The 23,583-nt window shown below is 43.3% G+C and overlaps 1 protein-coding gene across 1 annotated transcript in view; it reads left to right on the forward strand.

The window, feature by feature from the left end:
• Window positions 1-23,583, forward strand: part of FAT4 (FAT atypical cadherin 4) — a 129,538-nt gene that overhangs the window by 89,891 nt on the left and 16,064 nt on the right. The window contains exons 7-11 of the mRNA XM_016160221.2: window positions 2,435-2,615; window positions 4,890-5,140; window positions 7,128-11,477; window positions 19,612-19,716; window positions 21,442-21,749. Coding sequence (XP_016015707.2) covers window positions 2,435-2,615; window positions 4,890-5,140; window positions 7,128-11,477; window positions 19,612-19,716; window positions 21,442-21,749 — 5,195 coding nt within the window. The remainder of the gene's footprint in view (window positions 1-2,434; window positions 2,616-4,889; window positions 5,141-7,127; window positions 11,478-19,611; window positions 19,717-21,441; window positions 21,750-23,583) is intronic.

The following is a 23,583-nucleotide window of genomic DNA, read 5'->3' on the forward strand; positions in this document are numbered from 1 at the left end:
TCACGTCGCCCCTCCGTGAAGCGGGGGGAGGACAGGGAGGGAAGAGCCCGCCTGCGCATGAAGGTGGCCCTGGCGGCGGAGAACCGGGGGCGGGGCCGATGCGTGCTTCCCAGGGGGCCCGCGGGGGCGCAGGACCGCCACTGGGCCACTTCTGCAGCCGGATCCGTCTCTGGTCCCCGGAGTGCTTTGAGAATCTGAAAACCGTTAGCTTTCCTCTGGTGCGCAGGCAGTGAGTTTGAGCTTACTCACTACTGTCTTGGGTAAACACTGTGTTTCTGCTTGCACACTGAGTTAGAGAACACATCAGCAACACTGTTTATGCAGTTTATATACAAAGAAAGAAATCACATGTTTCTGACCAAATGAGTTAGTCATAATTCTATGTGGTTTTCCATGTGTGTGTCATCAGACACTTTAGAATACCAAAGATAAAACTTTTGCTTGGCGGTTACCAGGTTATTCGTTAACGAGCGCACATGAGTCCATTAGATAGCAGTGTGCACATCAAAATGATTCAAGTTTTGCATTTTAAAATTTCCAATTCAGTACACCTTCCACAAGGCTACCAGGAAATTTCTGAGAGCTGGACGTCTCATGTATTTATACTACAGGGGAATCTTTAAGAGGAAAGGATGATGAAAATGTTATCCTGAATAATATCAGCGGGATGAGTCAAAACTTTTGTGGGGGAAACAAACATTCTGAGAGCTATGGCACAAATTTTTAGATTAAAGACGGATCACTTATGTGTCAGTTTTTTTCATTTTTCTTGTTTGTAAAACAATTCAGGACACATTCTGATGATGAGCTAAGCACGTTACATTCCCCGAACCCCTCTCTGGGGACGGTTCTCTTCTCACTCCCATCTTACAGGTGAGGAGACTGAGGTTCAGTGAGTGAAGTGCGATGTCAGTAAGAGATGAGAGCCCCGAACGCCCCACTCTTTTCCTCCAGGCCCCCGGCCTAGCTACCCCCCCTCTGCAGTCGTCCCATGTCCCCCACTCCCCGTGGTGGGCCCTCCACACACGCACTCACACACACACACGCACACACACGTGCACACACAAACACGCAGGGACACGCACAGGTGCACACACATGCACACGCGCACACACACGCACTCACACACAACAGATATTCTCTAGTTTGAGTTTTTTTATGATTCAACCAGAGGGAGAAATACTAACATGATTCAGACCATTAATTTCCATTTTGCCAAACTGTATATAATTAAACACACATTCAGGAGATTTAGGCCAAATGTTGGCCATCAATAATACTCCTGAAAATATTTATTTTAGCTTTAATATGTCCCTTGTGAGAAATTCAAATTCTGTGACAAGATTATTGTCTTCAAATGGCCCACAGACGTCAACGGGCAAATAGCGAGGGTCCCTCACAGGTGACCGCACGGAGCTCGTGCCTGGTACTGAGCTCTGGGCGCAGCCCGTCGGGCTCCCAGCTGCCCGCGACACCTTCTGGCTCGTCGCCCGTGGTAAACAGCTCCGCGTCTGAGCCACGGGGATCAAATCCCAGCTTCCTCACTAGGTCTGTGGCCTCATTTTATTTTAGATAAATACAGTTCAACAGATCTTCGGAGTTTCTACTTACAGCAACTAAAGTTTAAAAGTGATTTCGAAAACACAAGTAAAGGCAGATGATTTGGCTTTTAGTTGTGGGACAGCGCGGAGACTGACCAGGGAGGGCACCCGGCCTTCCCCACGAGGAGCCGCTGGCTCCGTGTGTCCACCGTCCCGTCACGTGTCGGCTTCTCACTGTGTGTTGGGGTCAGAACGAGTCGTCTCGCTTTTACGTTGAGTATTAAATAGATGCAACGAAAGTAGTTCCAGGTCAGCCCCCTGACACAACATAACTCCCGCAAGCTTACAGTTTTGAGATACAACCTCAAGCCGATTTTTCCTACAGACTCTTGTCAGTTCAGAAACAGGAATTTGAAGACCTCAGGAATCCAGCAGACATTTTTTTGACATGAGCGTCGAGAGTCACCGCTCGTGATGCAGTTTGTAACACCGCCTTTGTGTGCAGCAGGTGCGCCCGCTCCTCCGTGCCCAGCGGTGTTCTCCAAATCTGGCTTGAGTCATTTTCAGGCGACTTCAGAGAAACCAGCAGTGCCTCTTCTGTGGCGCTGAAGGGGTGGCGCTGCCTCCGCACTGCCGCAGCGGCACCTTCGGGACAGAGCGCGGCGTCGGCATGCTCTCTGCGCGGCATCAGTGCGACAGAGTTGAACTATAACTTCATGAATGAAAGCATTTTTTGTCGCAAAATTAAAATTCATTCCATCACTTGTCCGTGGTCAGAAATTTAAGCTATTTCTAAATCCTCTTCAGTAGTGTTACCTACAGCTAATTATTGCTCAATTGCTGCTGTTTTTGTAATTTGTAACTCTCGAAACTTGACCTTCATTTCCATCTAGGATCTCCGGCCTTGACTGGAACCGGGACGGTCCACGTCATGGTAGACGACGTCAATGACAACGTCCCCACTTTTGCCAGTAAAATGTATTTCACCGCGGTTCCTGAAGATGCACCCACGGGAACAGACGTTTTGCTGGTGAACGCATCGGACGCCGACGCTTCAACAAACGCAGTCATCAGGTCAGTGCATTCTCCTTTGTGAATTTGGATTATTTTTCTCATTCAACATTAGTCTTTAGGAAATGAATATAATGTTTAATTTTGCTAGAAATTTTGTGATTTTAACACATGGCCTTATTGTAGTTATCTATTGTTGAACAACCAACTATGCTTGAAATGAGAATTAAAACAATAATGATTTTATTTATTGTGCTAAAATTTTATTTTGTTTATTAATCATATTTATATTTTATCATAACTCATAATTTTGTAGGTCACGATTTAGAACAGGGTTCAATGGGAGATTCTCTCTTTCTCTCTCTAACTTACAGGTATAAATTTGCTTGCAATTGATATTATAGATATTAGGAGATATTACAGAATGCCTCATATTTAAAAATAGCAAAATAAAGTATACCTTTGGTATAATTCAGAATCAAGTAAAGTCTAGAACAATTAATCACATATTATTATGACTATACATCTTATAAAGAACAAATATATTACTTACCTTTAAATAGTCATATGGACCAGAGCATGTACAACAGCATTAAATAAAGAATACGAATTTACAGTGCAGGATTCCTTTATGGGTCATTTACCTGAGCCTGGACCAGAACTCACACCGTTCAACACTCTACATGTTGCTCTTTCTGAGACACCACGGTCTTGTCAGATGCAAAACCTCCAAATCCAAACTTGCGTGCATTTTTCGTCATCGTCCTTCTTTTATTTCGATTTGTGAATGCTTGAAAGAACAAATATTTAATTGAACTCTGATATTTGCCGTCATAAAACTCTTTGGGGCACTATGAATTACTTTCTTTTTTTAACTAAATTATTTGGTAATTTCTACATCTACCAGTAGAAAGAAGATTTCCCAAAATAAAACCACACGATTCTCATAGTCCAGGTTCCAGCAGACTTTCTCAGAAAAATAAGGCAATTTGATTATTTCATGAGCCCTGAATTTCTAACTTTAAGAATTTATTTGCAAACCTCCTATATTTTTGTTTTAATAAGGGAATAGCTATTCTCTGCTATCTGAGGGCTGTGGTTATGAAGACTCATTTCTTCTCCAGGCTGTTCTCTCTCCCTCCTGATCCTGGCCTGTGGTTTCTGCCAAAAGGCGTTAAAAACCTGATACCAAGTACTTTATCAATATCAAAATAATTTCTCAACCAAACTCCCTCTCTATTCTTTTTGATTTTGCTATCATTTTGCCTCTGTTTTTGCCTTTATATTCTTAAATACAAGCTTCCCAACAGTTCATTATTCCTCTCAAAAAGGATGAAAATACGAACTCTGAATTCTTTGTTTGAAGCCGTGAGCTGAATAGGAGGAATGTGCTCTCTGCTGGCTGCAGTGTGGGTTTTTTTTTTTTTTTTCCTATTTCTATCAGACACGTGCTGTTGCTATGTGTTCAGTGAACACAAACCAAACTATAGAAACATGCACTTAATTCCAACAAGGGCATTTCTTTGTTGATGTAAAGGACATCTATTTCTTTACTACTCTCCAGCTTTAAAAATAATGGACCACAGCCAGCTTCTGAAACTTCAAACTTAGGATCTTCTTCCCTATCTAATCTCTCAGGAATATATACAGAGAGTTTTCCTCTTCAGAAAGAAGAGAGAAGCTATTCTCAGTGGAAAGCCCAGTCGGTTAACTAATCTGGTTAGCATCAAAATGTCCACGAAGATGCCACACCTCTCCTGACAGTAAGAAAGCCAAGCAGCATGGCTGTGTGAGGGGTGACAAATGAAAGAATTAGTAACTAGGAATGCTCTGCATAAATAATCAGCTCCTTAGGCATTCTGGAGAGCCGACAAGTGTCAAATACAGTGTTTTGACTTGAGAGAATAAGATCGTCAACTGATCTTCTTTGGGATGTTATGGCATACAGCGGAAAAATATCTTTTAGATTCATTTAACAGATGTTCATTTGTGATCCTGGCCATTAACCACAATATTAGAGCAATGCTGTGATTTATGCTTTTAGGCTTGTCTGTTTAAAACGCGGCAGTCTTCTGGGTGTACTTTGGGGTCTTGCATGATTTAAGAAGCCCACAAACCTCGAGAGGATCTGCTCGAGGTCATTGGACATCTCACAGGAGAGACTGTCGATGTGATATTCACATAAAATTTGAAACGTTTATCTCCTGGCCGTGTTCTTTGTTGTGTGATCTCACTCATACTGTCTTTCTGTGCATTTCTGCTCGGTGTTTGGATTACAGTAGCTGCCGCGCAGCGTTGTAACTGGAGGGACCACGGCCCCTCTGCGCTCTGCTTCAGTTACAGGATCATCGGCGGGAACTCCCAGTTCACCATCAACCCCTCCACGGGGCAGGTCATCACCAGCGCGTTGCTGGACCGGGAAGCAAAAGAGAATTACACCTTGGTGGTGGTCGCCAGTGACGCCGGGGCCCCAGAGCCTCTCTCCAGTTCCACCAGCGTGCTCGTCACGGTGACTGACGTCAATGACAATCCCCCGAGATTTCAGCATCACCCGTACGTCACGCACATCCCGTCTCCGACTCCTCCAGGTACTCGTCAACTCCTGGGTCATGAATGAAGAGAAACTATGCATTGGGCATGCTCGTTTGATACATTCTGTTATTTTAACACATTTATTTTTGATATATCTTAAGTTTGCATATGCTCTAAAATTCAGCGTTTTTGGCTAAGAAAATGAAAGGAACATTGAATCTCATAAATTCTTCCTTTCTAGACCAGCTTTGTTTAAGATTTTGTAATTGCCATATCTTTCCTAGTACTATTTCCTAGTCTTACTTGAGTATTGTTAGATAATTAGAATAGTAGCATAACAGTTAGATGGTTAAAATGACCTTGTAGTTGAAGAGGGTCCTACCTGGAGATGTAATTTGTGTGCAAGTCCTCTGAGAAGAGGGACGTTGTTTCTTTTTTACATGCCAGATCCCAGCACCTGAAACATCTGGGGAATAATAGGCATTCAACTCTATATGTTAGTGAAAATGAATACGTTACTGCAGTGCTTCATAGATATATTTTCAAAAATGTCTAATGAATGAAGAATCCTAATAAATTATTATTATTATTACTATTATGATTTTATTCCAGTTTTGAGGGATGCAGGTTTGTTAGCAAGTTTGCGGAGCCATTAATGAACCACGTTCATAGTGACAATATGTATTTATCATGCTGCATCGCTTTTAAATTTAGTTTGGTTTGATTTGCTTGTTTGAAAAGAATGGCATACTCTCTTAGGAACTGCACAAATCATCTGCCCTCTGTAGTTTGTGAGAGGAGTTTTCAAACAGGAAAATATACAAATAAAGGCCATAATTAATTTAATGTTCCTTGCTTTAAAATATTTTTAATTAGAAGAAAAAAAAATAAACGGAACCAAGATTCCTCCTCTCAGCGACCTTTGATCTTGTATTCACTAGGGAATGTCTAACTGATACCAATGGAAAGGGTACAGTCCATAAATTTTTGTGCCAGCTTTCTGTCTGAAGAAGCGCCCGTATGTGAGTCGTAAGTCCTTGGCGAAGGCCTTCGTCTGCAGTGGCGCTGGCCGCAGCGCCCGGCCACGTCCGCCACGGGGCGATGTGGCGTGGCCTCTCTCCTGAGAGTGGAGGCCGAAACAGCTGCTCCGCGTGAGACGTGATTGGTCAGAATCGCTTGCCCGTTTTTTTTTTTTGTTTTTTTTTTGTTTTGTTTTGTTTTTTTTAATAAATGACTTTTCAGTTTTGTCAGAAACCCTTCTGCAGGGCTCGGCGTGCAGGTTTGGGAAAGGTTTCTGCATGAGCATCTCAAAAGCACGTCCTTCCGGCAGCATCTCTGCACGTCACCACCGTCCGTTTCATTGACGTGCGTCCTAAGCGCTCTCTTGTGGAATCCGCGCGAGGTCCCTTCTCAGCTCTTACTTCTTCGCACTTTACAGTTGTTCTAGTTGATGTATAGAGTTATATGTACACATATGCGCATGCTTTGCCTCCATGAGATAACAGCTCACAGGTAAAAGAATTTCGCAGGAAACAGTGGGTATAGGGAGTCAACAATCATTTTTCAACATCATTTTTGTTGATAGACTCACATGTGTGGTCACGCAAAGATGTTTTAAGAAATAGTAGAGCGGTTATCTTTTCACGCCGGGCGGAAGCACAGCCGTCCGAGGTCACGTGCCGGCATGCTGTCGGCAGCCGTGTGAGTACAGCCCCCCCCCCCCCCCGCCCCGGCCCCGGGAGCCGTGCCGTGTGGCGAGCCGCCGTTGCTCTTCGCTCTGCTTCCCCCTAAGGCACGCAGAGCGGTGTGAACTGCCGCAGACCGCGTGGGCTTCAGGCCGAAAACAGCAGGCCGGCCCCGAGGACCACCGTTGAGTAGCTTTGAGTTGGGAACCTCAGAGACGATGTAGGAGACACTGTTTCCCCCTAGTAGCCACGGGAAGTAAAACCACTCAGGCAGCCGTGCAGTGTTCTATGCGCACTGGCTCCTGCGGAGCCCACGTGGGGTCCCCGTGATGATAACCGCGTGCTCCCTCTTTTATAGGTTCCTTCGTCTTTGCCGTCACAGTCACAGATGCTGATATTGGACTCAATTCTGAACTGCATTACTCCCTTTCGGGTAGAAACTCTGAAAAATTTCACATTGACCCACTGAGGGGAGCTATCATGGCAGCCGGACCACTAAACGGAGCCTCAGAAGTGACATTCTCTGTACATGTGAAAGACGGTGGCCCTTCTCCAAAGACAGACTCTACGACGGTGACTGTCCGGTTTGTGAACAAGGCAGACTTCCCTAAAGTGCGAGCCAAAGAGCGAACGTTCATGTTCCCCGAAAACCAGCCGGTGGGCACTCACGTCACCACTGTTACAGGGTCCTCCTTGAGAGGCGAACCTTTGTCCTATTACATTGCAAGTGGGAATCTCGGCAACACGTTCCAGATCGATCAGCTAACAGGACAGGTGTCCATTCGCCAGCCTCTGGATTTTGAAAGGATCCAAAAGTTTGTTGTGTGGATCGAGGCCAGAGACGGAGGTTTCCCTCCCTTTTCCTCTTACGAGAAACTCGACATCACCGTTTTAGATGTCAATGATAATTCCCCGGTTTTTAAGGAAGATCCGTTTGTATCTGAAATATTGGAAAATCTTTCTCCTCGAAAAATACTTACTGTCTCAGCGATGGACAAGGACAGTGGGCCCAATGGACAGATAGATTATGAAATTGTAAATGGCAACAAAGAACACAGTTTCAGCATCAATCATGCCACTGGTGAAATTAGAAGCATTCGACCTTTAGACAGGGAAAAAATATCGCAGTATGTTCTGACCATAAAGTCCTCGGACAAAGGGTCCCCTTCTCAGAGTACCTCAGTTAAAGTCATCATTAACATTTTAGATGAAAACGATAATGCCCCCAGGTTTTCTCAGATCTTCAGTGCCCATGTTCCTGAAAATTCCCCATTAGGATACACAGTTACACGTGTCACAACTTCTGATGAAGACATCGGTGTAAATGCCATTAGTAGATATTCTGTAGTGGACAGAAGTCTTCCATTTACAATTAATCCCAGCACGGGGGATATTGTCATTAGTAGGCCTTTGAACAGAGAGGATACGGACCGTTATAGAATCCAAGTCTCTGCACAAGACTCTGGCTGGACTGTAAGTACAGATGTCACAATATTTGTGACAGATGTCAATGACAATGCTCCAAGATTCAGCAGACCCTCTTATTATTTAGATTGCCCCGAACTTTCTGAAATTGGCTCTAAAGTGACTCAGGTGTCTGCAGCGGATCCTGATGAGGGGTCAAATGGACAAGTGTTTTATTTTATAAAATCTCAGTCAGAGTATTTCAGGATTAACGCCACCACAGGAGAGATTTTCAACAAACAGGTCTTAAAGTACCAGAATGTCAGCGGCTTCAGTAATGTGAACATCAACAGACACAGTTTCATAGTGACGTCTTCAGATCGAGGCAACCCTTCCTTGCTTAGTGAGACAACTGTCACCATCAACATAGTGGACAGTAATGACAATGCACCTCAGTTTCTTAAAAGTAAATATTTTACTCCAGTCACCAAACATGTTAAAGTTGGTACAAAGTTAATCAAAGTGACTGCGGTAGATGATAGAGATTTTGGGCTGAATTCTGAAGTGGAGTACTTCGTTTCTGGTGAAAGTCATTCGGGGAAGTTTAAACTGGACAACAGCACGGGGTGGATTTCGGTGGCATCGTCCCTGATTTCTGACTTGAATCAGAACTTTCTGATCACTGTCTCTGCCAAGGACAAAGGGAACCCGCCACTCTCCTCCCAAGCAACTGTTCAGATAGTCGTTACTGAGGAGAACTACCACACGCCCGAATTCTCTCAGAGCCACGTGACCGCAGCCCTCCCTGAGAGCCACAGCATCGGGGCCGTGGTCAGGACGGTGTCCGCACGAGACAGAGACGCCGCCATGAACGGCGTGATCAGGTACAGCATCTCCTCGGGCAACGAGGGGGGCGTTTTCGCGATCAACTCGTCCACGGGCGTGTTGACACTCGCCAAAGCGCTGGATTACGAGCTATGCCAGAAACACGAAATGACCATCAGCGCCACGGACGGAGGGTGGATTGCAAGAACCGGTTACTGCAGTGTGACCGTCAGTGTGATTGACGTGAATGACAATTCTCCGGTATTCCTTCCTGATGAGTACTCGCCGACCGTTTTGGAAAATGCCCCCAGCGGGACCACCGTCATTCACCTAAACGCAACTGATGCCGACTCTGGAACCAATGCCGTGATCGCCTATGCTGTGCAGTCATCTGACAGTGACCTCTTTGTCATCGACCCCAACACAGGAGTCATCACCACTCAAGGCTTCTTGGATTTTGAAACCAAGCAGAGCTACCACCTGACTGTGAAAGCTTTCAATGTCCCCGACGAAGAAAGGTGCAGCTTCGCCACTGTGAACATTCAGCTGAAAGGGACAAATGAGTACGTGCCGCGTTTCGTTTCCAAACGTTACTATTTTGAAATCTCAGAGGCAGCTCCTCGAGGTACGCTGGTGGGAGAAGTGTTTGCCAGTGACCGGGACCTGGGCACCGACGGCGAGGTACACTATCTGATTTTTGGTAACAGCAGAAAGAAGGGATTCCAGATCAATCAGAAGACCGGACAGATTTATGTTTCTGGACTCCTTGACAGAGAAAAAGAAGAAAGGGTATCTCTGAAGGTCCTGGCCAAGAATTTCGGCAGCATCAGGGGTGCGGATATAGACGAGGTCACTGTGAACATCACGGTGCTCGATGCCAATGACCCACCCATTTTCAGTCTGAGCGTCTACAGCGTTCAGATCAGTGAAGGGGTCCCGACGGGAACTCATGTGACCTTTGTCAGCGCCTTCGACTCAGACTCCGTCCCCAGCTGGAGCAGGTTTTCCTACTTTATCGGGTCAGGGAACGAGAACGGCGCCTTTTCCATCAATCCGCAGACGGGGCAGATCACGGTCACCGCGGAGCTAGATCGAGAAACTCTGCCCGTCTATAACCTCACGGTTCTGGCCGTGGATTCGGGGACGCCCTCTGCCACGGGGAGCGCCTCTTTACTGGTCACCCTGGAAGACATAAACGACAACGGGCCCGTGCTGACTGTCCGCGAAGGCGAGGTCATGGAGAACAAGCGCCCGGGAACGCTGGTGACGACCCTGCAGTCCAGCGACCCCGACCTGCCCCCGAACCAGGGCCCCTTCACCTACTACTTGCTGAGCTCGGGTCCCGCCACCAACTGCTTCAGCCTGAGCACGGCGGGCGTGCTGAGCACCACACGGGAGATCGACAGGGAGCAGGTCGCCGACTTCTACCTGGCGGTGGTGACCAGGGACTCGGGCGTGCCGCAGATGTCTTCCACGGGGACTGTGCACGTCGCCGTCATAGACCAGAACGACAACCCGTCGCAGCCCCGGACGGTGGAGATATTCGTGAACTACTTCGGCAACGTGTTTCCCGGCGGGACTCTGGGCTCGGTGAAGCCGCAGGACCCCGACGTGCTGGACACCTTCCGCTGCTCGCTGACCTCGGGCGTGGCCGGCCTCTTCAGCATCCCGAGGGGCACCTGCGACCTGAGCGCGCAGCCGCGCTCGGCGGACGGCACGTTCGACCTGACGGTGCTCAGCGACGACGGGCTGCACAGCCCGGTCACCAGCAGCGTGCGCGTGTTCTTCGCGGGCTTCTCCAACGCGACGGTGGACAGCAGCGTGGTCCTGCGGCTGGGCGTGCCCACGGTGCGCGACTTCCTCGGCAACCACTACCTGGCCTTCCTGCGCACGGCCAGCGCGCAGCTGGCCGGCCTGGGCTCGGCCGTGCAGCTGTACGGCGCGCTCGAGCGCGACAACCGCACGCTGCTGCTGGCGGCCGTGCGGCGCGCCGGCGGCCAGTACGTGGGCCGCAGCGGCGCCGCCGCCTTCTTCGAGAGCATCAAGGAGCTGCTGCTGCGGCGGAGCGGCGCGCGGCTGGAGGCCGCCGACCACGACGCGTGCGCGCGCGGCCCGTGCCGGCACGGCGGCAGCTGTGTGCGCCGCCTGGCCGTGGGCGCCGCGCTGCGCAGCCGCGAGAGCGCGCCCGCCGTGCTCGTGGCGCCCGAGCCGCTGCCGCCCTTCCTGTGCCGCTGCCCGCCGGGCTACGCGGGCGCCGCGTGCGAGGCCGACGTGGACGAGTGCCTGCCGGCGCCGTGCCACAACGGCGGCACGTGCCACAACCTGGTGGGCGGCTTCTCGTGCAGCTGCCCCGACGGCTTCGCGGGCCGCGCCTGCGAGCGCGACGTGAACGAGTGCCTGCCCGGGCCCTGCAGGAACGGCGCCGTGTGCCACAACTTCCCGGGCAGCTTCAGCTGCGTCTGCAGAGCCGGCTACACAGGTATGCAACGTCCGCTGCGGTGCGCCCCGACCTCAGCCCTGCCGGCCAGAGTAGTGAATTTTGCCCCTTTTGAATGGCTTTGCATCAAAAAGGTGGGCGTAGTCATAGCCAGCGCCTTGAGCGCTTGCTGTTGGCCAGGCGCTGTGGTGAGTGTTTCACCTGCATTCGTTTCATCTCTCGCAAGAAACCTGTAGGTAGGGGTAAATATTTTCCAGTTTGCAGATAAGGAAGCTAAAGGAGAGAGAAGGTGAGTCGGTTTTCTAAGGCGGCCCAGGTAATTTGCTGCAGAGTCAGGATGTAAGCCCGTGTGGTGAATCCCAGAGTTTAAGCTTTGGGGACGTCACCTAACCTCGCTGACTTTCTGTCTCCCCACCCGTGAAGATGTCCGTGATGCAAGGAGCTTCAAGCAGTGCTTAAATAGCCATTTGACAAATGATACTCATATTTCATAATGCAAAGAAAGGCATTCCTAAAATGGAAATAATCGTACTTATCTCTCAGGATCATTGTAATGAGTAAAAATAATGTTCGTAAAACACCAAGGGCAGATTGTAGCACTCCTATGGAGCAGTGATGATGAGCACTGTCATTGACAGTGGTGGCCATAGGGGTGTGCCACGAAGTCACCGAGAAGACAGGAAGGCTCGATGGCACGGGCAAGGGCGAGTCTCACCAGAGTTCTCGTCTTAGGTCATGAGTAATAGGGCTTTATCCGTGCTGTGAGTTCACGATTTCAAAGAAATTCATCCTCATCACCCTTTCCACCCACCAAAAAAAATGTTGTTGCTTCCGCTGAGAATTCAACAATAAAGATTGTTTCTTTGTCCCATTCAAGTATAATAGTTATTCGATTTTACATTTAGAGTGAGTTTATGCTGAGTCCCAGAATGGGAAAAAGTGTGAATGCGTTTGGTGGTAGATGGGGGCGGGGAAGTCCCAGGGGTGTGAGTCAAGGTGCCCCGAGCTGATTCCAGCATGACAGGGCTCCCTTCCGACACAGAACTAGCCATTTCTCTCTAGTTTATTTAAATGTGCATTGTACGTTCTTCTAAATACAGCGGTTGAAATTTTAGGCATGCCTTTCTCTGCATTATGAAATACGAATACCATTTGTCAGGTGGCTGTTTAAGCGCTGCTTGAAGCTCCTTGCATCACAGGCATCATTATCCGTTTATTCATTTAGTTCTCACAACGCTGTGAAATGTTGTTATTCCCATTTTAAAGGCAAACAAGTGGGCCTTAGAGGGATGAAGAGAGGTTAAATAACTTGTCTCCAGCATGGCAGAGAAAAGGCCTAACCGGGCTCCGGCTGTGGGCTTGACCCCAGGGCCTCTGCTTTACATGCCTGCCGCACTTCCGCGCACTGTGTCTCGTACCTGCCGTAGGGCGTGATGGTCAGTCCTTGATGTCTTCTCAGAACTCGTTGTCCATTATTCCACTTGGTTCCCACAAAAAGCCTGTGAGATAGTGTATTGGTCTGAGACTGGTCAGGAACTAAAATGACTGCAGGACTTTAGGTAGGAAGGCATTTAGTACAAGGAAGTAGCTTACAAAATCTTCGGACTGCCTAAGAGTGAGGGTCAGGAAAATTCGCCTCTTGCTCACTGGCGGAATCTAAACCTGAGTCCTGCTGCAAGGGAGTCTGGGAAAGGCCACTTTCCGACCTCCAGTGCCGGCAATTCAGACAGACAGAAAGAGTGCTGAGCGTCAGCGGATAACGTCTGGCTCGGAAAGATGCGGTCTTTACTCCGATTTTACCTTGTAGAAAACTGAGCCTCCACTGGCGACTCTAGACACAAGCTGCCAAAGGCTGGATCATAGCTGCTTTCTGTCTGGAAAGTTAGTTGAAATTACGTGTTAATTTTACATGCTGCTCCTCTTCAGAGCTCACTTTAGTCTCCATTTGGATAATTGGAGATAATCCAAATGATCAGGAAGGATGCAAACAAACATGAAATTGATTAACATGAATCTTACGTTTTTCGAATTCATGCAATTTGTTGTTTCAGACTTATCCATTGTTCATGTAGTAAAACTAGCAGATGATTAATGTCTGACAGTTTTATTTCTTTGTCTTGCAGGAAACAGTATAACAAATAAACAAACAGATAAAACATGGTGATAAATTGTTAATCCACACAGTAAATTAGTAAAATAGGGATATCTTGTTTAAGTGCTGTGTCTATGAGTTACTCTTTCTACCTAGTCTTTACCAGGTACCCTGACTCGGGAGGATGGAGTTAGTGCATGAAAACATCTTAGAGAGCTAATCAGAGCTAAGAAGCCACTAGACAAAATTTGCATTTAAGTATATATGTGCCTCGTCGGGCGAGTTTTTGAAAATACTCGAGCTAGATTCACTTCTGTTAGCATTAAGCAGGTGCTAGTGCCTCAGTGAAGCCTCTTCAAAGCCTCTGTGTGTTCCGATAGTTTTTGAATCATCAGAATTATTTCAAAGCACCTACATTTTCATACTCTATTTACTTTTGTGGACTTTCACCTGCAATTTTTTTTCCAATATTTAAGAAATTTGTAGTATTACAAATTGGAACTGTGATATTTTCTTCAATTCTGCTTAAAATAATTCTCAATCACTATCCCCATATCTCTCTCCCTTCCCCCTTTTCTCTCTCTCCCCCACCCCCCCAAGGAGGCAAGGACGAAAATGGAAATTATGGAACTACAATGAAAACATATGAAGGGATATAGTTATTATATTGCCACCAGTTTATTCCATTCATTCATTCATTCATTCATTTATTCATTCCATACATATATATATCAGGTAACCTGACTCAGGAAGATTTTATACACACACACACACACACACACACACACAGTTTATTTTCAAACTCGCGACAGTAGGGTCCCATAATAAATAGGGAATAAGGGTATTTTTGAATGACTGAGTGATTTGGAGAGAACGAATTTGTATAACTTGTATTTTTCATCTCTTTTTCTTCGTTATTAGAAAAAAATCAAAAGGAAATTAAAAAAATATAGTAGGGACTTCATATTGTTATAATCACTTCAAGTTTCATTATTAAGAATATTTTCCTATAGTTTAATTATAGGACATTTGAGAAATTTCTAGTTTTTCACAAAGTATAATAATACTGGAAATTACATCATTTGCAGTATTCCTCAGTTAATCAAAAGAAAGTATCTTCCATATTGTTCATGCCTTAAATTCAGGGGATCCGGGAGGAAAACAGCAACTTCGTAACTACGAACCCAGTATTTCTTTTCCTAGGCAAGTGAAAATTTGTCGCACATAACAGAGCACTAACCAGAACCCACGTGGAGTCTTCTGCTCTCTCTTGGGTATTGGTTTGTAGCATGCTGAGCATCTGTCCTTCCTAGGAGGACAGGACTGTGTAAACCAGCAGGGGCTGGAGCTTACCCCTGAGTCCGAGTCTCTGGGAACAGGATCCGCCCACGGCCCCTTCAGCCTTTCCCACCCACTCTCACACATTTGGGTGCATCGTAGGTGTGGCTGTCAGAGCACCCCCAGGGGTTGGTGTCCATGCGGCGAAGCTTCCCTGTGCTCTCAAGTTAAGTCCTGGAGTTTCAAGGGGGTGAGGTTTGTCATCCGTCACTCTTATGTCACTTGACAGCATAAATAGGACTTTTCCCCAAACATAGAAAGTTACATACAGGTTGTGCACAGTAACTTACTGAGAAACTTGGCAAACGTTCGCATTCATGAAGACGAGAGTAGTAGCTGAGTTATTCTTTTAAATCACAGGTCATGTAACAATGTCATCAATGACCATGTTACCAGGAAACCAACGCATATAAACAAAATGTAGTGAATAGCTACGGAATGACGTTTTCCGTGGCATGCAGAGGAGTGAGTGGCTCATCTGAGAAAGGATAAAAGGTTTAATTCTCGTTTTGATTTTATTTCCAGGAGTGGAATTAGACAGTTTACCTTAAGTGACATGTTGACCTATTAAAGTGTTAAAAACAGATTTCGAGTAGCTTAAATGCTTCTTCTGCAGAAAATAAGCATGTAGTGGTAAGCTTTTGATAGATATTATGTATGTCATATACAATCATCTGTAATCTCGTTGAGACTGTGTTTGTACATCTTTTAAAATTCAAAGGTAAAACTTTTTGTCCTTTAGCTTTTCTGACCAGCAGCCTGTATGTAAACATGACATTTTGCTTTATTTTTATATGAAAAAAAATAATGCTATTTGATGAGGACATTTCGATGAGCAATCTTCATAGTGCTGTTTACAATAAGAGGAATCATTTTACATAGTGTGCAAAAAAAAAAAACAGCTACTTTTTGCTAACATGATAAAAATGCTTATATGCATAATTATTCAGAATAAATAGCTTATATGTATTATGAAATTATATCGATTTAATATTGATTTAGATAGAAAACAGGCTTGGTAGTTGCACAGTCTCCCTTCTCTATGCATAAGAAATGAAAAAAGAATACTTGTGGTGACCTAATGTATATATGATCTAAGACATTAAATTGATGCCTGTATAGACTATAGAACATCAGAAGTCATCGTATCCTCATAGCGTGAGAATAACCTTACCTCAGCTCTACATAATCCAGCATTAAAATGTGCCATCAGAATGAGTCAAACTCCAGTATACATCCTGTTGCAAAGACCGCACGTGATCACCATGGATTCATTTTATTTTCAACACTTCAGTACATGAAGCTAGATACTCAGTTTCTTCAGTAAACTGCGGGAACCCTGGCAATTCTGTGGCCACCTATTATGCGTTCATTTTCTTTGTGAGCAGTTCCCATTCTTACACTTCCTGAAGCACACACAGCTCCTCCTGCCTGTGATAAATAATACATATTAACACAGTCAATTGATGAAGCCAAAGCAGTGAGATCAGTTCATCCTCCTATACAGCTGCCATGACAGTTAACATCTCTTAACAGCAAAAAGGCTGAGTTCCGGAGACGCTTTCCTTTGCGCAAGTCCTGTCAGTTTCTCCCACGCTTCAAGGCACTGACAAGTAGTGTTGACTGACTTGCAGCATTGTGTTAGGGATCCAACGCTTTGTTTCAGGGTGCTCCAACATCTAATGTTTTCACCAGAAGCACATCAGAACACAGTCTCTGATAACCTCTGTGCCCGTGACGCTGGACCTGGAGTGGGCAGGCACCCACAGAACCTGTTGCTGACTTGTGGTCGGTGGCAGAGTGCGCATTCCCCACCTGAGAAACACGCGTTGGAAGGCTTTCTTTGGATTCATCAGTAGAATTATGACATCTTCCTCTCACATGAAAGAAACACAAAAGGCTCTTTTCATAATTTAAATCGCAATATTGACTTTTCAAACTGTATCTTTGAATCTCAATTTCTAGTATGGCAGCCTCTTTGAAATTCACTAATAGTAAAAAATAATACTCATTAATTGGAGTACTAACAGAATCTTTGGATGGTAAATAATTTACATATTCTAATACCAACAAATAAGACTACTGTTTCCCTAAATTCAACAATGAATTCATTTATTTGACTCCTACCTAAGTAATTTCTTACCTTTTTGATAATTATCTACTGAGGAAAAAGAAGAAAGCAAACTTTTAAGTTAAAATGTTAACTGAAAAGTTGAATTTTTTTCTTTTCCTGATGTCTATTTATATTGTATAGTGAAAGAACCAGATTCTATCGAGAATTTATTTTACCTTTTAAAAGAAATTCATTTGCAAATTAATATTTTCATAGTTTGTAGCTTCTTCTGACATTTCCATAGTCACTGAATGTTTAAATGCATGAATAAATCTCATTTATTTTAGAGTTTCTTTCCACCCACCACTTTGGATGAACTGAAATAGCCTTTAGTTTACATTTAAATTAAACTCAGATAGTTGTTCAAAATCTCATTTTGTAAGGGGTGAATGAGACAATGAATTTATATAATCCACCCCCACAAACCTTACATTTCTTTTGTTACCTAAATCAGCATTTAAAACGTTGGTCTCCCCAAACAGAGTCCAAAAAGGATGTAGCTGAGGTTTACAGGGTCAGCGACTTGAATTTTTTATCCTCTTACTCATTGAGTAAAGCACACCTGACAATGTCCCCTCCCTTGGTTAACCTTTGCTCCCCCATTTCCAGTCTTTGCAAAGTGAAGTCTGTAATTTCATAACGCACTCACATGTTTTCACAATTTAAAAGTTACACTGATAATATTTATAAAGTATAATAATCTATGAATTTAATACATGCTACTTTCAACACAACTCTAAATTTTCAAACACAGAAAATGAAACCTTACTTAGTCCAGTAGCATGCGGGACAATTATGATTGCTCTTGTAGTGGAAGAAAATTGTAGAAGTAAGTTGTGACTTTTCCTCATGGCAAATAAATAATCGAAAGTATAGCCAGTAAGTATAGGTCTTATTTATTCTCTGTTGGGCAACACTGATACTCTATTAAGAAAAAAAAAAAAAGCTTCCTTCTTTAGAAAAATCTGTCACAAATCTGGCTGGAAGGCAGCCTGTGAGAGGGTCCTTCTAGGATGCAGCACCTATCGGGGGTGATTTCACAGAGGGTTTCTGTAAAGTCCTACGTGTTTGTCAAACGTAACACATGGGTACAATCCCTGAAACGTAATTTCCGTGACTTCAAATTGGTAACTTGTTTATTTCATTGTTTCCCCTTAGGATAGAAAAGTATTCTGAAATCGTTAGCTTTTCCCTTGTGGGAAGGTTCCCAGTTTTATTTATAAAGGAAAAAATGTTGTGTTTATAACCCAGTAATGTAGAGAAGCATGTTTGTTAGCAGTGTCATGAGGTCTGACTCACACTCGTAATTTCAAACCAGAACAATTGTGGCTACATAATCAAGCCACGAAAACAGAACTAAATTAAACGAAAATTTTGACTATGTTTTAAGCATAGTTATGATGCTATGGATTATCGATGCTTAACATTAAGTCTAGTTGTGCACATAAAATTTACATGTTTTCATAAGACATTTTATAAAAGTATTAGCGCAATCATGCCAGGAAGTAGAAAATAGCTTAACAAAAACAGACTCTATTTAATGAAATAAATAATTAAGCCCTCCTGTCAATCGAAGGAAATTAAGAACTCACTGACTTCACAGTGTTTCTCAGAATTAGATTATTTCATTAATTATATATAATACATATCTGATAATAAGTATGTTACTTTATTAAATAGTAATTAACAGGAATTAAAACACATTTAAGTTTATATAAGGAAAAAAAAAACACCATTAACAGCAACCAAATTTTGCCTACCAAGTGATTAACTATAACTTTGTGACACCTAGATATGGTCTACATTGGTCCGTGTCATAGTTTTCTAATTTCTTAAGCCAGATATTTGCTTCCAATGACCTCTTCTTCTCCGTCCGTGAAATGTAAATGTTTCCTGCTGAGAGCATCATTAAAGTGAAAGCGCTGTGTTAAGACACCTGCCTGTCACATCTCAGTCTCCTAAAATGCCTGGTTCATAATAGGCACTCGGTCAATAATAGTTGATTTAACTTAACCAAGATGAGGTATGAGAAAAATCTTTATAGACTGAAAACTATGCTGGTTAGATCTTATTGTTTCAGAAAAAAAGACAAAGTGTACATAGTCCATAGTTGAGAATAAACCTTGGTAAGTATTTGAAAATGTGTTTGATGTATTTTCTTACGTGTTATTCTGCTTCACAGCCAGTGTGTGTGCACACGTTAAGGGCTATTTCTTGAGAGTGAAAGGATCGTAGTTTTACAGTTACGCTGCATGACAGTGATTCTTACCTTTAACAAATCTGAGTCAAGTAAATCTCTACAGTGAAAATTCTACTTTAAAAGTTTCAACTCTTCAGTTATGAAATGCAATAAACGAAGTGGCATTGAAAAGAGAAGATAAATTTAGTGAAGACATTTAAATATATTCACCACTTGTGATTTCCCTGAAAACAGTAGTTCCTCTCAAATGGATATGTAAATTATTTTCCAAACATTAAAATGATAATACTCTGTTTTCCTCATGTCAGGTAAAATGTTCTCATATTTCTTTGAGATATAATCTTTCAGGGTAGATTTCTATTTATGGTTATGCAGTGATGGCGTTAATATACTTATGCGTACGAATTTTAAAATTGAGCTTGATGCTTTTCAGGGAAGATGTGCGAGTCTCCAGTCGATCACTGCGAGTGCAACCCCTGCTTTAATGGCGGGTCCTGCCGGAGCGGCCCGGGGCCGTACTACTGTCACTGCCCGTTTGGTGAGTGCAGCTCGGACGTGCGTGTGAAGCGTCCAGCTGTCTGACTACAGACTAGCAATTGTAATCTCACTGTGCCTCGAGAGATTAAAAAAATACTGGATGTTTCACACAGGAGATTTTAGCAAAAAAAAATCTCAAAGGTTTAATATTCTTAAAAGTTAATTATGGAAATCCCATTGAACATACAGCTTTGATCATTACTAGAAACATAATCAACTCAAGATAATTGAATTTGATGCTGTGTCCTCAGGATATTTACCCTCAGATATTCATAGATGCCTTCCTTTTACCCTAGAGCCAGTCAAATAAAAAATCTTTCAGGCACTATTTGACATCAGTCTCTCTTTCAAATCTTTAAAAAAATATTCAAAATGATTTTTGTTTTGTTTTGCTTTTGTTTTTTACATGAATTCTGCCACTTATATTAGAAGGATTTAGTAACTGACCACACGGTTTTCATGATAGGCTTTTGAAGACAGTATCAACATAACTAATCACAATTCAGACTGATGTGTTTTCTTGAGGAAAAAAGGTGTTAGAATTTTTTTGTACACACATGATTTTTGTACACAACAGAGTAGAATGAACTAAAAGATTCCCCTCAGGTGTCACTCGGGTTCCCAGCACTGAGAACATAAATTAGATATATTTCTACTTATTTATAGTGAATTGTATCTCAGCTTTGACAGAAAAAGAAAAGATAATACCCATGATTTTATACCAGCTTCTAGGCCCTTTCAATTTAAAGAGCATTTGGATATAAAATGTGGCATAGCCAAACAGACAATTAGCTGATCTGGCCTCAAATACTGGCTCCGTCCCCATGGTTCTGTGGCCTTGGGCAAGTTTTACATATTCTGTAAAACGATGGCATTGGTTCTTCTGGCTGAACAATTTCCTGACTCTAAATGTAACGCATTTACAAGGGATGTGCAGCCAAAATTAAGGAATGAAACCTCTGCAAGTTAATAAGAGTTGTGATGTATTGGCATGGGTTAATTTTCCAATCATTTGCTACAGTCTACTAATATTTGTGGGAAAAGAATTTTGGCGTAGCACTGTAACGTCAATAAAACTCATTTTTCAAGTTTGAAAAAGAACCAGCACAAACAAGTGGGAATGCTGGATTTTGGAAAAATAGAAAACTACTTCCAAGTAGCCTGGTATAAATCATACCCAAAGTGGGCATGAACCAAGAAGGAGATAAAAACTAAGACAGCTATTTCCTTCCTGATTTTCTGACCCTTGAAAACAGCATGAGTACAGGGGCTGATTTTTTTTTTTTAAGTCAAAACAAGATTTACTGTCTTCAATTGAATTAAAGTTGTTTTTAAGAATTATGTATTATGAAGGAAGTATCTTGTTTGAAAATTAGAGCATATTAAAATTTTCAAAAGATTGACAAACTAATTTTGAAAGGTGTCCAGGAAAGAAATCTTTGGAGACATATGCCATTCCAGTAAATCTTATTTTTGGAAATGGAGTATACTTAGATATGTTCCCTAATTGGCCCCCCCCAAAACAGTTGCATCAGTTTATTATTTCTGTTACATATTCTTAGGATCATCAATTTATTCTATTTCAATTTAATTTAGATGGTGTTCTTTGGAGAGTAATTAAAAATGTTTTTTAAGTGTGACTCATCATCGTAACTTAAAAATATCTTTAAGTCACTTAGTAAAACATCACTGGAGCTTATGTGTCTGTCGATTTTCCCATCTGCAGGTGTCTTTGGAAAACACTGCGAGTTGAACAGCTATGGATTTGAGGAGTTATCGTACATGGAATTTCCCAGCTTGGATCCCAATAACAACTATATTTACGTCAAATTTGCAACTATTAAAAGCCATGCTTTATTGCTTTACAATTATGACAACCAGACGGGAGACCGGGCTGAATTTCTGGCCCTTGAAATTGCTGAAGAAAGACTAAGATTCTCTTATAATTTAGGCAGCGGTACATATAAACTCACCACCATGAAGAAGGTGTCAGACGGACATTTCCACACGGTGATTGCCCGGAGAGCAGGAATGGTAAGGCTCTGTGATTTCCTCATGCTAACAGGTGACCTTCACGGGGGACGGGAGGCACCACCTCACCCCTGTTCTCTGAGCGCGGGTAAGATAACTGGATGGCTAAGATGTTGTCAGCGGACTCCTGGGGAGTAGGCGATTTCACCTGATGACATCCAAGGTCCCTCTAAAATTCCTGAGCATTCAACTCTATCAAACAAGGCTTGGGAGCAGGAGGGAGAGCAGAGAGGTGGCGTGAGGCATGCCTGAGGGACAGACAGTAATTCGTAGTATGTGGCCCCAGGCATCAGGTTTGAGTCACGCCAAATGTGGAAAACTCCTTGGCATTATTCTGTCAGAGGGAAAGTGTCTCCCTGTTTCAGAAAATGTCCAAAATAAGGCCCTGACTGGATTTTGAATCTGTTCTCTACAGTTCAAAAGGGTTTTGTTGCAAACTGGCAAAATCATTAACTTCTCAGCTTTGTAGAGAGGATAGAGAGGATAGAAACATCTCAGTTTACAGCCGTACGTAGAAAAATTCAACAGTAAAAGAAGGTGCGTTGAACTCTGAAGATTAAACTACATGAGCTGCTGTTTAAGTAAAACTTGCCCTCAGGTATCTTTTTCAGTTGTATCACCAAGGTTTTAGAAAATCAAAAAACTATATTAAATATCAAGATTGACCAAAATAAGATACTGTGGTCTCAGCTGTTTTTTCTAGTTGAGGCATTCATAAGTATTTATGTGATACTCCATGATCACTTGAGGAATCTCTAGAATGGATGAATACTTCGCATAGTATACACAGAGAGAGATGTGTTAACGTTTACTTTAGAAATAAAGGGAATTCTGCTTAAATCAAATAGTCAAGCCACGCAGGCTGTACCATGAAAACCCAATATTGCTTTTGAGATTGAATGTCACTCAATTTTATAGATCACTAGAAAAAAATTATTAACTATGGAAAGAGTAAACTAAATGCAGAGTGTAGATGTTTCCTAAAGATGTTAGTGTTTATCATAAAGTGGCAAGAAAAAATGTACATGGCGCATGAGAGTTCTGTGTATGGAGTTTATAATCATTATAAGCTATAATGATTATAATGGAGTTTATAATCATTATAAGCTATAATGATTATAATCATTGTAAGTTATAATAATTAACTGATAGAAATATTTTTAAAATATTTTAGCCAGTAATATCTGATGCACAATAACTATAAATGATCCCCTTCATTATTTCTGAAATGCGAGATATTTAAGATGCAGTTTTATAAATCTGTCATCTAAATATATGTATTTTATTGACAATCCCTCAAAATCATGCAATACTGATAGAACTAGGATATTAAGGAAATGAATAATTTCTGTTTATAATGAAAATGACCTGATTCAGGAAGACAGAAAACCAGATAAATGCCTTTTCATGTGAGTAGAGGTAATTTTGGTTAACTTGCTGTTTCTTACATTTGCTTTGCTTTTATTAAAGTTGACCTGGAATGACATTCTTATAACTTAATACTTGGGCAGCCCCGCTGGCCACCCGTGTGTGGATTTCCTTGGTGGACACCACACTGCTCTGCCCCGGGGCGGGGGTCCGCGTAGATGCGGCACGCCGTTTGCTGCCGTTTACGCCGGGAGCTCCCGCGGGGTGTGGTGCGCGCAGTGGGCCCTGGAACTGATCCCGCGTGGATACTGAGTGACAGCCTAAGTCTTGGAGGAGTCACAAGTCACATGCACATCTGCAGCTGCACGGGGTCAACCCCGCTGCGAGAGTCAGGGGTCGGCTGTTGACATTGCTATACATGTGGGTGGCGCTGGTGCTCGGAGTTTGGCAGCCTTCGATGTCCACGCTG

The sequence above is a fragment of the Rousettus aegyptiacus genome, unplaced genomic scaffold (genome assembly GCF_014176215.1).
Source record: "Rousettus aegyptiacus isolate mRouAeg1 unplaced genomic scaffold, mRouAeg1.p scaffold_m13_p_16, whole genome shotgun sequence".
In the NCBI taxonomy this organism is placed as follows: domain Eukaryota; kingdom Metazoa; phylum Chordata; class Mammalia; order Chiroptera; family Pteropodidae; genus Rousettus; species Rousettus aegyptiacus.